This window comes from Carcharodon carcharias, chromosome 12 (assembly GCF_017639515.1).
Source record: "Carcharodon carcharias isolate sCarCar2 chromosome 12, sCarCar2.pri, whole genome shotgun sequence".
NCBI lineage: Eukaryota > Metazoa > Chordata > Chondrichthyes > Lamniformes > Lamnidae > Carcharodon > Carcharodon carcharias.
In genome coordinates this window covers 121,364,722-121,381,804 of record NC_054478.1, presented here as the reverse complement: position 1 = coordinate 121,381,804, position 17,083 = coordinate 121,364,722, and the positions used below count along the sequence as shown (strand labels likewise).

The following is a 17,083-nucleotide window of genomic DNA, read 5'->3' as shown; positions in this document are numbered from 1 at the left end:
GAGAGGGACGGAGAGGGAGAGAGAGAGAGAGAGAGAGAGAGAGAGGGGGAGGGAGGGACGGACAGGGGACGGAGAGAGAGAGAGGGACAGAGAGGGACGGAGAGGGAGACAGAGAGAGGGACGGAGAGGGAGAGAGAGAGAGGGACGGATGGAGAGAGAGACAGGGACGGATGGAGAGAGAGAGAGGGAAGGACGGAGAGCGAGAGAGAGGGAGGGACGGAGAGAGAGAGAGAGGGAGGGACGGAGAGAGAGGGAGGGACGGAGAGAGAGAGAGGGACGGAGAGGGAGAGAGAGAGGGACGGAGAGGGAGAGAGAGAGAGAGAGAGAGAGAGAGAGAGAGAGAGAGAGAGGGGGAGGGAGGGACGGACAGGGGACGGAGAGAGAGAGAGGGACAGAGAGAGAGGGACGGAGAGGGAGACAGAGAGAGGGACGGAGAGGGAGAGAGAGACAGGGACGGATGGAGAGAGAGACAGGGACGGAGAGGGAGAGAGGGACGGAGAGGGAGAGAGGGACGGAGAGGGAGAGAGGGACGGAGAGGGAGAGAGGGACGGAGAGGGAGAGAGGGAGAGAGACAGGGACGGAGAGGGAGAGAGACAGGGACGGAGAGGGAGAGAGACAGGGACGGAGAGGGAGAGAGACAGGGACGGAGAGGGAGAGAGACAGGGACGGAGAGGGAGAGAGACAGGGACGGAGAGGGAGAGAGACAGGGACGGAGAGGGAGAGAGACAGGGACGGAGAGGGAGAGAGACAGGGACGGAGAGGGAGAGAGAGATAGAGGAACGGGGAGAGAGAGAGAGAGAGAGAGAGAGAGAGAGAGATGGGGGGGACGGAGAGAGAGAGAGGGAAGGACGGAGAGAGAGAGAGGGAAGGACGGAGAGAGAGAGAGAGAGAGGGAAGGACGGAGAGAGAGAGAGGGAAGGACGGAGAGAGAGCGAGGGAGGGACGGAGAGTGAGAGAGGGACGGAGAGGGAGAGAGGGAGAGAGGGACGGAGAGGGAGAGAGGGAGGGATGGAGAGGGAGAGAGAGAGGGACGGAGAGGGAGAGAGAGATAGGAACGGGGAGAGAGAGAGAGAGAGAGGGGGTGACGGGGAGAGAGTGAGAGAGGGGGGGACGGGGAGAGAGAGAGAGGGAGGGAGGGAGGGACGGAGAGGGAGAGAGGGAGGGACGGAGAGGGAGAGAGGGAGGGACGGAGAGGGAGAAAGGGAGGGACGGAGAGGGAGAAAGGGAGGGACGGAGAGGGAGAAAGGGAGGGACGGAGAGGGAGAAAGGGAGGGACGGAGAGGGAGAAAGGGAGGGACGGAGAGGGAGAGAGAGTGGGACGGAGAGGGAGAGAGAGGGGGATGGAGAGAGAGAGAGGGAGGCATGGAGAGAGAGAGAGGGGGAGGGAGAGAGAGAGTGGGAGGGAGAGAGTGGGAGAGAGAGAGAGGGGACGGAGAGAGACAGAGAGTGAAAGAGAGAGGGAGGACAGGGAGTGAAAGGGAGTGAGAGAGCAGGGGGGAACAAGGAGAGAGATGGAGGGAATGGGGCGAGAGAGAGCGATGGGGGAGAGAGAAAGGGAGAGTGCGAGAGAGCGGGGGGAGAGAGAGGGGGACGGGGAGAGAGAGAGAGAGGGGGGGACGGGTGGGGAGAGAGAGAGAGAGGGAGGGAGGGAGGGAGGGACGGGGAGAGAGAGAGAGAGGGACGGTAGGCGGGAGGGGAGAGGGTGAGAAAGAGAGGGGGACGGGAGTGGAGAGAGAGAGAGAGAGGGACGGGAGGGAAGAGAGAGGTACGAGAGGCGGGAGGGGAGAGAGAGAGAGAGAGAGAGAGAGAGAGAGAGAGAGAGAGAGAGAGGGACGGGAGGGAAGAGAGAGAGGGACGGGGATGATAGAGAGAGAGAGAGAGAGAGAGAGAGAGAGAGAGAGAGCGGCATGGGAGGGGGAGAGAAAGAGAGAGAGAGAGTGGGCGGGGAGAGAGAGGGGGGCCGGGGAGAGAGTGAGAAAGACTGGGGGGGAAGGGGAGAGAGTGAGAGAAACTGGGGGGGGCCGGAGGGGACGGAGAGGGGGGGGGGGGGCGGGAACAGGAGGTGTGGAGGGGGAGAGAGAGAGAGAGAGATTGATAGAGAGCGCGTGCGGGGGGGATGGTGAGAGAGAGAGGAGGTGATGGGGGGGGGGGAATGGGAGGGGAGAGAGAGAGAGAGAGAGAGAGGGGGGGGGACGGGAGGAGAGAGAGGGGGGGGAACGGGAGGGGAGAGAGAGAGGGAGAGGGAGAGAGAGAGAGGGTGACGGGAGGGGAGGTAGAGAGAGAGAGAGAGAGAGAGAGGTGGGGACGGAGGGGAGAGAGGGATAGAGAGAGAGATGGGGCACGGGGGAGAGAGAGGGATGGGGGAGAGAGCGAGATAGAGGGAGGTGGGAGAGAGCGAGATAGAGAGAGAAAGAGAGGACGGGGGAGAGAGAGAGGGGTACGGGGAGAGAGAGAGGGGGACGGGAGGGGAGATAGAGAGGGGATGGGGGGAGAGAGAGAGAGAGAGATGGGGGACGGAGAGAGAGAGAGAGAGAGAGTGAGAGACGGGGGAGAGAGAGATGGGGGAGGGAGAGAGAGAGAGAGATGGGGGAAGGGAGTGAGAGAGAGAGACAGAGAGATGGGGGAAGGGAGAGAGAGAGGGACGGAGAGAGAGAGAGGGACGGAGAGAGAGAGAGGGAGGGACGGAGAGGGAGAGATGGGGGGGGCGGAGAGAGAGAGCGAGCGAGCGGGGGCGATGGTGAGAGAGAGAGGTCGGGGAACGGGGAGAGAGAGAGAGTATGTACGGGGAGAGTGAGAGAGGGGGACGGAGAGAGAGGGGGGGTGGAGGGAGAGAGGGGGAGAGATTGGGGAAGGGAGAGAGAGAGAGAGAGAGAGAGAGATGGGGGGGAGAGAGAGACAAAGGGGTGGGGACTGGGAGGGAGAGAGAGAGGTGGGTGTACGGCGAGAGAGAGGGGGGTACGGGGAGAGAGAGAGAGAGCAGGGGGGGTACGGGGAGAGAGCACGATGTAGGGGAGATGGGGGTGACAGGGAGCAATGGGAGAAAGGCAGGCGAGAGCGGAGGCGACAGCCAGGCGAAAGCGGGGGCGACAGCCAGGCGAGAGCGGGGGCGACAGCCAGGCGAGAGCGGGGGCGACAGCCAGGCGAGAGCGGGGGCGACAGCCAGGCGAGAGCGGGGGCGACAGCCAGGCGAGAACGGGGGCGACAGCCAGGCGAGAACGGGGGCGACAGCCAGGCGAGAGCGGGGGCGACAGCCAGATGGGAGAGACGATGCGCAGATACGGAATGAGGTGCCCTCCCCAGTCGAAAAGGGAGTTTAATTGTATGCAGAGCTTTTAAGAAAATGGCCTTTTTAAATTTGGATAGCAAAGAAGAACCCATGGGACCAGCAGTCACAAGTAAAATTGTGGTAGAAAATAACAGGAGGGCTTGAAGCATGAATCACAGTGAAGGCAAGTTTTGACTTGCTTTTTGTCACCACCAGTTTATAGTGGCAGTAGCAGTTATCAACATTCAGTTTATCACCTTTACTCATTTGCTACACTAATGAAGGAAAACAGAACACAAATTATGGGGTTATTTAACAATTACCCATATATATAAATAAACCATATAAATATGTGGTTACCATTTTCAAATTAAAACCAATTAACCAAAGGTCTGTAGTGCACAAAAAAAAATTCTTGACACTGAAGCACAGGGAATGATTTTTTAAATGGCTTCTTGCGCAGGTGATTTCCCATCTGTTTAACTTTTAAGAACAGTCTCATTATTCTCCATGACCTGTAACTTCTTGTGACTCATTTTGTGACTGCTTTATAGCTGGAGTATTGCTGAAAAAGAGATATGTCAAAGCTTTTCATTTTGCACTCATCAGGACGCTTTGCAAGAATACCAATATAAGGAGAAAATAAAAATTTATACTGTATGTGAAGAGTGCTGATTGGTTGACAAGTGGGCTCTGATTGGTAGAGGTGTTGCCATGGAGAATGCACCAGTTGATGGTGACTGACATTTAACTGCCAAACATTGTTTGAAATTTAAACCAGGTAGCTTGACCCTGATAGGGCAATACCTTGACCAGAGGAATGAGTCAGTGAATGGCTGTCACTCATTTTGTTTAGCTGAAACAAGTGCATTTGTGTGTACATGTTCTTTCTGTCAGGGTCCTGTGTATTAATATATGTAGCTTCCAGTACACGCAAATGTGCCACACTGAGAGCCCAACTGATAATCTTAAATTGGTTGTCAGTGTAATTCTTAGCACACTGACGATAATTTAGCAAATGTTGTCCAATCACAGAATCACATCTAATGTTGAACACTATGTTCTGAGTTTTGCAATACAGCCTGTACCTTCCCCATTGCAAACAGCAGCTACGACATGCTGTTTGATACGATCCGCCAGTGTTTGGGATGTATGGCCTACATACCTAGCATCACACTGGCACGGAAATTCATATACCACATTACTCATTTGAGAGATGGGCAGAACGTCTTTTTGGCTTGATGGCAGCATCCAGTTAGTGGCGAATACCACTCGTGTTGCTACTGTATAGTAGCAGTGTGAAACAGCTAGCTTCACCTGTTGCTCAAATTTTTGAGATACCTTGCCCTTCCAGGGTAATCTGAGGTAGATTGGGGTGAGCCATTTGCTCACCCTGCAAGCTCAATGCTGAAATAGGACACAAAGACATCCTACAGGATCAGATCATTTTGCGCTATATATCACGCAAACTCAAACTGGCCTAAAGCCATCAGTTTCGGCTCTGAAAAGTGCCCAGGTCTACCTCAGATTAGCCTGGAAGGGCAAGATATCTCAAAGTGGTATTCGCCACTAACATTTGCTAAATAATCCTCAGTGTGCTCAGAATTACACTTACAACCAATTTAAGATCTTCAGTCTGGCTCACACTGTGGTGCATTTGCGTGTACTGGAAGCTACATCTATTAATATACAGGGCCCTGCTCTTTGCAGACAGGAAGGACATGTATACACAATGCCTGTTTCAACTAAACAAGTGATAGCCATTTGCTGACTTATTCCTAGGACAATTTCTTGACCAAGCAGGGTCAAGCTGCCTGGTTTGACTGTCAAACATTGTTTAAAATTTAACTGTCAGTCACCACCAATGGTGCATTCTCCATGGCAACACTTCTACCAGAATCCACTTGCCAACCAATCAGCATTCTCTTCACATACAGCATAAATTGTTGTTTTCCCCTTATATTGATATTCTTGTGAAGTGTTGTGGTGAGTGTAAGATGAAAAGCTTCAACATGTCTCTTTTTTTTAATAAGCAATACTCAAGTTCTGTACTACCAAACAACTATTTGCTTTATAGCTGTCATAACTTCAATTGCAGGCTTTTCACACTTCATTTACTGTTTTCCTCTACATCTGGTTACTGGTACAGCCATTGGTAATTATTTTGACGTGTCTTGTTTGATCAGTACCCAGATGCAGATAAATAAGAAGGTACAGAGCTAGTGTAAAAAGCTTGCATTTGACAAATTTAAAGTTATGAATGTTAAGCTGATGTATTAGAAAAAACAAACAATAGAGCCTCTCAATCTTCTCTCATCACCAGTGCATTTTTGTTTATTTCTGCACAATGGTAAGATCTCAGAACGTTCAACTGACCACTACATTTTGCAATGAGAAACCATATAAAATGGCACATCAGCTACTGAATATATCGTAAATTTCTGCTTCTGTCAGCACAGACACTTAAAAATGTTCACCCAGTTAGTCCACAAAACAAAGAGTATGCAGGAGAACAACAGTAAGAACCATACAGTATTTACCAGAAGTTGGCCTCGCAAGGGGGATAGAGTATAAAAGTAGGGTGTGCTGTAAGTGTTGCTACAGTTGTATTGGGCCTTAGTGAGACTGCACCTGGAGTTGTGTGTAGAGTTTTGGTCTCCTTATTTAAGGAGGGATTTAACTGCATTAGTAGTTCACGGAAGATTCACTTGGATAATTCCTGGGATGAAAACTCATTGGAGTTTAGAAGAATGAGAGAAGGTCTTATTGAAACATTAGACTCTGAAGAGGCATGTCAGGGTAAATGCTGGAGGATGCTTCCCCTTGTGGGAGAATCTAGGACTAACGGGCAAAGTTTAAAAATAAGGGGTTTCCAATTTAAGACAAAGATGAGGAGGAATTTCTTCCCCCAAAGGGTCATCAGGCTTTGGAATTCTCTTCTCCGAAAACCTTGGTGTGCATGTCCACCAGTCCCTTAAGGTAGTGAGACAGGTAGATAAGGTGGTTAAGAAGGCATATGGGATGCTTGCCTTCATTAGCCGAGGCATAGAATATAACAATAGTTAGGACACAGCTACAGTATTGTATGCAGTTCTGCAACCCGCATTATAGGAAGGATGTGATTGCACTAGAGAGAGTGCAGAGGAGATTTACCAAGGTGTTGCCTGGGCTGGTGGGTTTTAGTTACGAGGAGAGATTGGATAGACTGGGGTTATTTTCCCTGCAGCAGAGGAGATTGAAGGGGGACATGATTGAGGTGTTTAAATTATGAGGGGCATAAATAGGGTAGACAGGAAGGAACTTTTCCCCTTGGTGGAGGGATCAATAACCATGGGGCATAGATTTAAGGTAAGGGGCAGGAGGTTTAGAGGGGATGTGAGGAAGAAATTTCTCACCCAGAGGGTGGTGGGAATCTGGAACTCACTGCCTGAAAGGGTGGTAGAGGAAAAACCCTCATAACATTTAAGTAGTATTTGGATGTGCACTTTTGATGCCATGGCATTCAAGGCTATGGGCCTAGTGCTGGAAAATGGGATTAGAATAGTTAGGTATTTGTTTGACTGGCGCAGACTCATTGGGTCGAAGGGCTTTTTTCTGTGCTGCAGACCTCTATGACAAGTGGAGGCTGGTCATTGAATGTATTGAAGGCCGAGTTAGACAAGGGTTATGGGAAGCAGGCAGGAAAGTGGAGTTAAGGCCACAATCATATCAACCATGATCTTATTGAACGGTGGAGCAAGATCGAGCGGCCGAATTACCTACTCCTGCTTCTATTTCTTATAAGATGTCAGATTTATTCTATTATCTGTATGCACACCTAGGCTAAAGAGAATGCTGACAAAACTCTGCTGCACAATTCTTCTACATGTGACAACACAACTAACACTGTTGCAATTAAATGCCTCATTTCATGTACCAAACTCAGTTACAAGTTAAACGGGAGAAAGATTTTATTGCTTAAGGAATGCAATTCAATACAACTTGCAGAAGGAACTAAAGAAAACCATTAGTTTATGCTTCAAGAACCTGGTTAAAAAAAAGTGCATGGTGTGGTGGAAGAGGAAAGACAAACTTGATCTGCCATTTGAGTTACAACTGTGCTAATGTAGGCACTTACGAGAAAAAAACTAGACACTGCTTCAGAGAGTGGGTAATATAAAAGGTAGGGGAAAATATAAGTCCAAGAGACCTCCATTTCACTTGGAACTTGGCACAGGTGATGTGCGGTCTTGAACAAATGTCATGCTTCAGGAGTTTGACAATTTTTGTTCAACAGGGTGAGGAGCATAATATTTTAAAGTTGTATTTTTAAAGCAGTGCTCACAAGGAAAGTGCCAAGACGAAATTTGTTCACATCACTTTCTAGCCTTTTTAGAATGTTGTTTCTCCAAAGAAAACAACATACGAATCTGAAATAAACACAGAAAATTCTGGAAATATTCAGCAGGTCTGGCAGCGTCTGTGGAGCGATAAAGAGAGTTAACGTTTCAGATCAAGGCCATTAAATCTCAGTAATCGATAAAGATCACACCCCCATTGACTCAGGTCATTTTTTATCCTGCATCACTGCCAAATACTAAAAATATTGCAAGCTTTCAACTCAAACCTCGTCGCAGCAACAACTATTTAATACACTGCAACACCCTGATGTGGCTTTATGTAGAACTTCTCCAAGAGATGCTTTGCCTAACTTACTTATATAGAGTGGGTATATAAAAAAATCACTCAAATAATCACTGCTCACTTTTATACCAACTTCTTTCAGTAAAACTTCAATGCATTTTCCCAAATCAATTTTGCCTGTACCAAATGCATTGCAAATACTTCAATATATGATACGTGTGATGCATCTCTCAGCATGTGAAGAACAGATATGAATACTCCATCTTTTTGACAGTCAGGTTCATGGTTGCTTTGAACAGACAACATGGGATAACTTCTAATCTGGTGATAAATTTCTCATCCAACCAACAACTCATTGGTTTTTCTCTGTAAAAAGAAATGCTTAGGCAGTATCTGAACCGGTTTAACACAATTGTACATATTTTATTGAATGAACAGCAAATCCAATCAATTTATATTTTCCAAATGACGCCCGTTGTAACTAACTGGAGGGCAGCCAGTTATTTTCAGACAGAATGTAATTGTACTGTGGCACTGAAAAGTCAGTGATAATTTTTTTTAAAGCGGTGCTAGTGAAATGGAGTGTGAATGCAATTCAGCTGTATGCATCAGTTAGATATTTGTATTTTCCAGTCAGAGGTGGTATTTTGCCCATTTAGCCCGCTATTACATAAAAAAAATCTACAATTCTCACAAACACAGCATTTGTCCCTTGAACAATTCCAGCATTTTTGCCTTTACTGCCAGTACCATCCCAGATATTGCTTACTGTACGAAGAATTGCTTCCTAACATTGAACCCAAATTTTATTTTTGCCAAGTTTGTACCCATGTTCTGTTATCCTGGTTTAATTAGTGTTCAGTGTTTTAACCATTTCTATTCAACTCAAGATAATCTACATCTTAGAAGAGTGAACATTTGAGTGGAATAAAATGGTTAAAAAGGCCTTCATTCAAGGTGGAACAATACATTTTTTAAAAAAACCTTTCCTCATAATTCAGAGTTATAATCAGCCTCTATGCATAGCTTCCAGGTCCAAGATGTTTTCTTTACATCTCAATCATGAGATTTAAATGCAGTATGCAAGCTGCTTCCTGACCAAAGATCTGGCCTGAGAGTTATAGTCTAAACGATTTCATTTGAATGGATTTCCTTTGCTCCTCCATGACCATGCATGGTCAGGGTATATCATTCCCGTTCAGCCTCTCTTGCAGCTGGTTCACCTTTTTTAACTTTGCATGTCCTCATTGTTTATTTCAATGTACAAGACATAGGTATTAATTTCTACTATCACAGTTGCAAGTGGACAGAACTGAGTCCTTCTATAATTATTTTGCTGCTTCGTCAGTGTCTCCTCTCCACCCTACAGGGTGGCAAAAGCTTCAAATCTGATAAATGATCAGCATTTAGACCAAAGTTTATGTAAAGTGTAGAGGTCCAGTACAGATTCTTAGATTCTGCACTCAATACATTTCTCCAGCCCAACCTCAAAATCTCTAGTACCCTGCTGCTCCATTTCTATTAGCCTATTTACTCTGCAACTCCAATTTTCACCTGGGATATGCAATGACTTAAGTTTGTGCAGCAGCCTAATATGGAAGTCGAGTCAAGTTCTAATATTGGGTTTTCCAATGCTCACTTGAAATGTCACTTCCTCAGAAAAGTAAAGGAGATTAGTCAAGCAGGACGTGCCTCTGGTGAAACCATGAAACCACTATCAATTCCATTATATGTTTCTTACACCTTTTGCAATTATCTCTCCACATGAAATTGTAAGCTTAAAGAAAATAGACACAAATGCAACATTTAAGAATGTGGCAATAGAGCCATTAATCCAGCAAAATGAAGGCAACCCCAGATAGATAAATCAAGTCCCTTATACTCAGTCTGGCAGAAAGCTTTTGGTTTCCAGTATAGATAAAACTTAAGCAACATATTCTGGAGAAAAAAAATGAAAAACCCAACTTCTAATCCAAAGTGAAATATCAAGTTGCATGGATGGTAACTTCTACCAAATACTGGACATGGCTATCCTGTTCGAGTGAACAGCTACCAAACCGGAAGATCCACTCAACATATTAATTGGGTTAAAAACTGCTATGGTGAAAAGATATTGAGGAACCAAGTAGGGAACAGGCTATCTAGGCTCTAGTATTGTGCATTGAAAAAGGGTTAATTAATAACCTTGTGGTGAGGGGGGGGGGGGGGGGGGGGGGGGGGGGGGGGGGTCTCTTGGGAACAGTCTTAAATCTGAAGAGAAAACACTACATAGGGTGTGAGAGACAAGGTGACTAAGGTAGATTGGGAAAATAGGTTAGTTCATTTTCTATAGCCTTCAAAGTGCTCCTACTTATGTTCACAATCATGGCACATGAATAGACTTGCCTTGGGAATAATTGTCATCTACGTACTGAGAAATGCACCACTATGTTGCAGAACAGTTTAAAACAATTTAGGTGCATAGAAACATGGTCAACTGGACTTCACTTGCAATTACAATGCCAGAAATGTAAGTGATGCAACAAAAGTACCACCTTGTGTAAACATAGAAAAAATAGGAGTAGGCCATTCAGCCCTTTGAGCCTGTTCCACCATTCATCATGATCATGGCTGATCATCCAAATCAATAGCCTGCTCCTTTTGCCCCAAGAGCAATATCTAACTCCTTCTTGAAAACATACAATGTTTTGGCCTCAACTACTTTCTGTGATAGCGAATTCCACAGGCTCACCGCTCTCTGGGTGAAGAAATTTCTCCTCACCTCAGTCCTAAATGGTCTACCTGTTTCCTCAGACTATGACCCCTGGTTCTGGACTCTTCCACCATCAGGAACATCCTACCTGCATTTACCCTGTCTAGTCCTGTTAGAATTTTATATATTTCTATGAGATCCCCCCTCATTGTTCTGAACTCCAACAAATATAATCCTGACTTAATCTCTCCTCTTATGTCAGTCCCGCCATCCCAGGAATCAGTCTGGTAAACCTTCATGGCACTCCTTCTATAGCAAGAACATCCTTTCTCAGATAAGGAGACCAAAACTGCACACAATATTCCAGGTGTGGTCTCACCAAGGCCCTGTTTAATTGCAGCAAGACATCCCTGCTCCTGCACTCGAATCCTCTGGTTATGAAGGCCAACATACCATTTGATGCCTTTACCACCTGCTGGACCTGCATGCTTATCTTCAGCGACTGGTATACGAGGACACCCCTCTCTCAATTTATAGCCAGCCAATCAGATAGTAACCTGCCTTCCTGTTTTTGCTACCAAAGTAGATAACCTCACATTTATCCACATTATGCTGTAATTTTACATGCTAATCTCTAATGTGGGACTTTGTTGAAAGCCTTCTGGAAGTCCAATAAACCACATCCACTGGCTCCCCCTCATCAACTCCAGTAGTTACATCCTCGAAAAATTCCAATGGATTTGTCAAGCATGATTTCCCTTTCGTGTGTACTCACCACAAATTAATTTTTAAAATGCAGCACTCCCATTTAGTTGCTAAGTCAGATATTTATGGCTACATAAATAAATAGCAAAAAGATGCAGATGCTGAAATCAAATAAAAACAGAACAAGCTAGAAACACATGTGAAGAGAATAGACAAGTTAACATTTTAGTTAAGAACCATTGGCAGCCAGGAAGACATTACAGACAGACAGCATTTAAAAATAAGAGGAAGAAATACACACAAGAATGACTCTTCCTTCCCCCTTCTCTTTGTTCTTTTTAAATGTTCATCTGTTTCCAATAGTTTCAGCTTCACATTTACTGTTACATAACCGTCAAAAGGTCTTCACGCTGAACAGTCAGAATTTCACTTCCCTGTTGTACAATTAAAGTAGCATATTTTACAACAAAACTGTATCATGCACATAGAATCCTGCTGACAAACAAAATTGTTGAATTTTCAGTTAAATTAGTTGGCAGGATTATTTATGTTGACAATTCCACAATACCATGATCACTAAGCAAGATTTAATCACAATTACTGTCAGATTACAAACAAGCATGATAACTTATTTATTTGCTAAACTCAATCATATTGTGATTTCCTCCCAATTAACCTTTACAGTGATAATAATAAAAATGGTGTGTCTGGTGAGAAATCACTACATCTGTGAAAGGTGACGATTCTTTGCAATGGTACCTGAAATGCATGAAAACACTTTAACACTTACAAACTGAGCATTTGGTTCATTCCAAATATTGACTGCAGTTTTCTAAGTGTATTTAACATGTTGGTACCAGCGCACGAGGGGAAGATAAAAGAGCACACTTATAATTTACATCAAATTACTTCTCTCAAACATCACCTGTGGCAATCTGTAACCACTGCTTTGAATAGCTCACAATCAGCAGACTTAACACTCTTGCAAGCTGCTTGTTTTTGCATAATTGTGCCACAGTTAGCAAAGACGATCCAAGAACAGCAAGTGCAGGGTGCAATTTATAGTCAGAGATACTAGAATGGATAAGCAAGTGGTGAATAAATATGAGAAAATGGATCTGCACATACATACTTGCATATTTAGAATTCCATGTCCACTCTCAGACATTATATTTGTTTTGAGAGCACAGGTGGGAGCATCTGCTTTCTCAAAACATGAAGGAGACTCTGTTCAAGTGCCTAAGAAATTCAAATGAGCACCTGAACATGTTTTAAACCTTACTTGCAGCCACACTGGAGTTAACACTGGAAGCTTAAAAATGCAAAACAGCTTTCCTGAAAGGGCCTCTGCTAGATCCAGAACTTGACTCTGGAGTTATGTTGCCATTTCAAGTTGATTGCATGTGCTAATAACTACATCCTTGGTGTACATGTTATTTGTTTAAATACCAGCTCAAAAAAACCTTTCAATTCTTGTCGCTTCAAAACAATTTTTAGCCAACCATTTACTGATCCATTGGGAGTTACACTAACCAATTTTTCTCAGCTACTTATCACCACCATAGAGCACACTTAGAATATTTTGGGATAAACTATATTTCTAAAAGTACTCCATTATGCAAATATTAAAAGCTGATTACAATATTTAATAGAGCCATTAATACAATGAATCAACAATCTGTAGTCCATAAAATTTTTTCACACAAAGTGTATATGCTTTGTGTGCTCTGTAAACCATTTGCCATTGTGTCGAAGTGACCCAATTTACAGGAGTAAATCTGGGTCACTTACTGGGGAATTTGTGAAGGAAAAATTAGAAAAAGGCTGAACAATGCACATGCTTCTTTTGCAAGTTGCACCTAATCCACCCGGCTGGAACAGATGATTAAAAAGATGACAACAGTAAGAATTCTACTTACAATGGCATATTCCTCTTCAATGAAACCTCTTCACTATCTGAATCCTCATCTGTGCTACTGACAGTTGCATCGGAATCCACATTTTCTTCTATGCGTGAAAGCAGTGCTTTTGAAAAACACATATATTCATAGAGTTCAGAGTTGATGGGATTTGGCACGAATCCAGACTGCACGCTATCACCGTGTTTTACTCCTGCAAAAATGGCAGACTCGGTTTTTGAACTGGCGATTTTGCTAATTTCTGTCTGCCTTTGGTGCTGGGATTCTATTAATTCTTGAATTTTGCACTGAACATGATGCTCAACATGCTTGGCTTGTATTAGCTGCAAACGCTTTCTAAGTTGGCTGGCCTTTTTAGCTAGCTCTTGTTGTCTGCCAAGACACTCAAGTAGCTGAGTATCCATTTCAGTTTCCCTTGTACTTGTGAAATTACTGAGTTTTTCTGGTTTTCTCTGCTGGGCCGATTGCCTGGCACTACGCAATAAATTTCTGATCTGAATGGCATCCTCTGCTGGTACAGTATCCCAAGTTTTGTCTGCTTTGATTGATTTCAACTCTGCTTTTTGATTTGAAGTTATGCTACCAGGAGTGTTGAGGCTCACTGAAACTGAACTACAAGCCAATTTCATCTCACAAGCAGCGGTTAACACGCCCAGACACTTCAAAGAGCTGTTTTTCTGGGAGCTTAAGTCTTTCATACCATTTTTATTACTCCTAAGCTCTGCTTCAGGTACATACATTTTGCTAGCATTAGAAGCAGATGTTTGCTTAGTCCTATCACAGGGTAATTCTTTCTTGGCAAGAATGACAGAGTTTTTGCTAAACAATTTATTCTTACTTTTAAGATTACATTTTAAAGACAGTATGTCTAGTAGAGAATTAGCACTGGTTAACAGGGTTGTATTGTTTGGGATTGAAGAATGCACAATTACAGGTCCATAAGGTACATGTTTCAAATCAGTTGCATCACTGCCAAGCCCATGTGCCGCAAATGGATGCGCAAGTTGAGACCAAACAGATTGTGTGTCACATTCCCCATTTAGCTTCTGTTCTGTAGGCGTGTCTTCCTCATCCATAAATGTGTCAGGTTCAATGGAACTGGAAGGTAAGGAAGACGACGACAGCTGGAATCCATGTCCCTCTGTGGCCGTTTCAGTGAGAGCAGGAGCCATTGTAGCCATACAGTGTTGCCCCAACAGCCCTACCACTATAAAAATGTTGTCCCTAGAGAAGAAAATGAAAAAAAAACTCAACTGCACAGCAAAATATTTGAAGCCTCAGCTGACATAAGCCAATGGTACATTCAGACTTTACTAACATGCTTCTAAAACTGCTCTCTATAAACCTCGAACCGGTCAATATAAATATCTCTGGTATACAAAATTAACTTCAAAGACACCATTTTGTTAAACCAGTTTAAATGCCTGGCTATATATTGTATTTGCTTATTATTGAAATTTTAAACACATTTTTTGCAAATGTCCAAGTGTTCCCAAATGTCACAAAGATATATCAGTGAAAGAAAAGTGACATGCATAGCACATGTATGAAATGATTGCCCAAGGACAGGCATCTTCTGCAGAAGCAACGATGTGATCAAAGAGAATTCTATTTCACAATGTAGAAAACTAAACAATGCTGGTCTGCCATTAATTTCAAATCATCTGCTTCAATGGAATTCATCTATGAGCCTAAAGGCAGCCACTCATTTGACACTGGGGAAGGAAAATCATTACTGGCTGAGCATCAAGCTACGCTCAAAAAGCAAGAAAGTTTCTGGGGATAGGTAACTCTGGAACAGTGGACAAATCAGTCTAAAAGGTCAAGCCGTGGAATTTTTTTTTGGGAGTCAAGCAGCTATTCCGCGAACTGGGAATGACCAAAACCCAAAATAACAGGACTCTTACCAGTTTGCAAATTCAATCTGATTATAGAACTGACTGATTATAGAATACTTAGACTCTTATTTTTAATAATTTGTTCATTGGGTGTGGGTATCGTTGGCTGGGCCAGCATTTATTGCCCATCATTAATTGCCCATGAGAAGCCAGTGGTGAGCTGCCTTCTTGAACCACTGCAGCCCATGTGGTGTAGGTACACCCAGTGCTGATAGGAAGGGAGTTCCAGGATTTTGACCCAGCAATAGCGATGGAACTGCGATATAGTTCCAAGTCAGGATGGCGTGCGGCTTGGAGATGGTGATGTTCCCATGCATCCACTGCCTTTGTCTGTCTGGATGGCAGAGGTTGCAGGTTTGGAAGGTGCTGTCGAAGCACCCTTTGTGAGTTGCTGCAGTGCATCTTGTAGATGGTACACATTGCTTCCACTGTGTGTCGGTGGTGGAGGGAGTGAATGTTTAAGGTGGTGGATGGGGTGCTAATCAACTGGGCTGCTTCGTCCTGGATGGAGCTGAGCTTCTTGTGTTGTTGGAGCTGCACTTGTCCAGACGAGTGAAGAGTATTCCAACACTTCCCTGACTTGTGCCTTGTGGACAGGCTTTGGAGAGTCAGGAGATGAGTTACCCACCGCAGGATTCCTAGCCCCTGACCTGCTGTTGTAGCCACAGTATTTACATGGCTAGTCCAGTTCAGTTTCTAGTCAATGGTAACCCACAGGTTAAAGTTCAAATGCACACTCTATGTGAATAGAAGTATTGCTATCATTTCATAAAGCTCTGGTTAGGCCAAGATTAGAGCATTGCGTCCAGTTCTGGTAACTGCACAATTAAATATTGTTATACTAAATACTGGGAAAACTGAGACCATTGTTTTCAGTCCTGAGCTCCATCCCTCCATGTGGGAGTCGGTGGGCTTGCAATGAATAACTTGCTATCATGCCCACACTTCTATCCTCAGCCTGCTACAATGTTCCAGTGAAGCCCAATGCAAACTGGAGGAACAGCACCACGTCTTCCGGTTAGGCACTTTATAGCCTTCCAGACTTAATTCTCTTCCCCATTTTGATATTTTTTCATCAACTCGCTCCCCTCACAAGGGCCAGTCTATAATTTGTTCTTATGTTTTGCTTTCAGGGAGCACTGGTCCTTGTTCTGCAATTAACCACGTTCTATTTGGCCTTTATGCCACTATTAACACCTGCTTTAATCTTTTATGCTGCCATTACCACTCCCTTTGACTCGTGTCCATGAAATCTTTGTCAATTGTCTATTTTGCTCCACCTCCCCTCTCTTCAACAGTGTAAAACTCATCACATTTCTACCTCTCAGCCCTGAAGAAGAGCCATACGGACTCAAAACATTAACTCTTTCTCTCTCCACAGATGCTGAGTTTTTCCAGCATTTTCTGTTTTAATTTCAGATTTCCAGCATCCTCATTGGATAGAAATTTAAATGGCTGGTCTAGTTCAGCTTCTGGTCAATGGTAACCCCCAGGACGTTGTTAGCGGAAGATTCAGTGACGGTAATGCCACTGAATGTCATGGGGCGATGGTTAGATTTTCTCTTGTTGGAGATGGTCATTGCCTGACATTTGTGGCACAAATGTTATTTGCCACTTGTCAGCCCAAGCCTGGATATTGCCCAGGTCTTGCTGCACACACTACTTCAGCATCTGGGGAGTCGTTAATGTGCACCAATCATCCCCACTTCTGACCTTATGATGGAGGGGAACAGCTGAGGACACTGCCCTGAGTAACTCCTGTAGTGATGTCCTAAAGCTGAGATGACTGACCTTCAACAACCACAACCATCTTCCTTTGTGCTGGGTATGACTCCAAACAGCGGAGAGTCTCCCCAATTCCCATTGACTCCAGTTTTGCTAGGGCTCATTGATGCCACACTTGGTCAAATGCTGCCTTGGTGTCAAGGGCAGTCGCTCTCACCTCGCCTCTTGAGATCAACTTTTTTGTCCATGTTTGGAC

The 17,083-nt window shown here is 44.7% G+C and overlaps 1 protein-coding gene across 8 annotated transcripts in view; it reads right to left on the bottom strand.

Annotated features, from left to right (window-relative positions):
• The window catches only part of LOC121284644 (KAT8 regulatory NSL complex subunit 1-like protein), a 326,543-nt gene that overhangs the window by 150,298 nt on the left and 159,162 nt on the right, over positions 1-17,083 (bottom strand). For 5 of the 8 annotated variants that reach the window (XM_041200181.1, XM_041200182.1, XM_041200184.1 and 2 more), the window contains exon 2: positions 13,205-14,428. The exons of the other annotated variants lie outside the window; for them this stretch is intronic. In XM_041200181.1, the coding sequence (XP_041056115.1) occupies positions 13,205-14,385 (1,181 nt within the window). In that variant the 5' untranslated portion in view covers positions 14,386-14,428. The remainder of the gene's footprint in view (positions 1-13,204; positions 14,429-17,083) is intronic. 8 annotated transcript variants of the gene reach the window in all.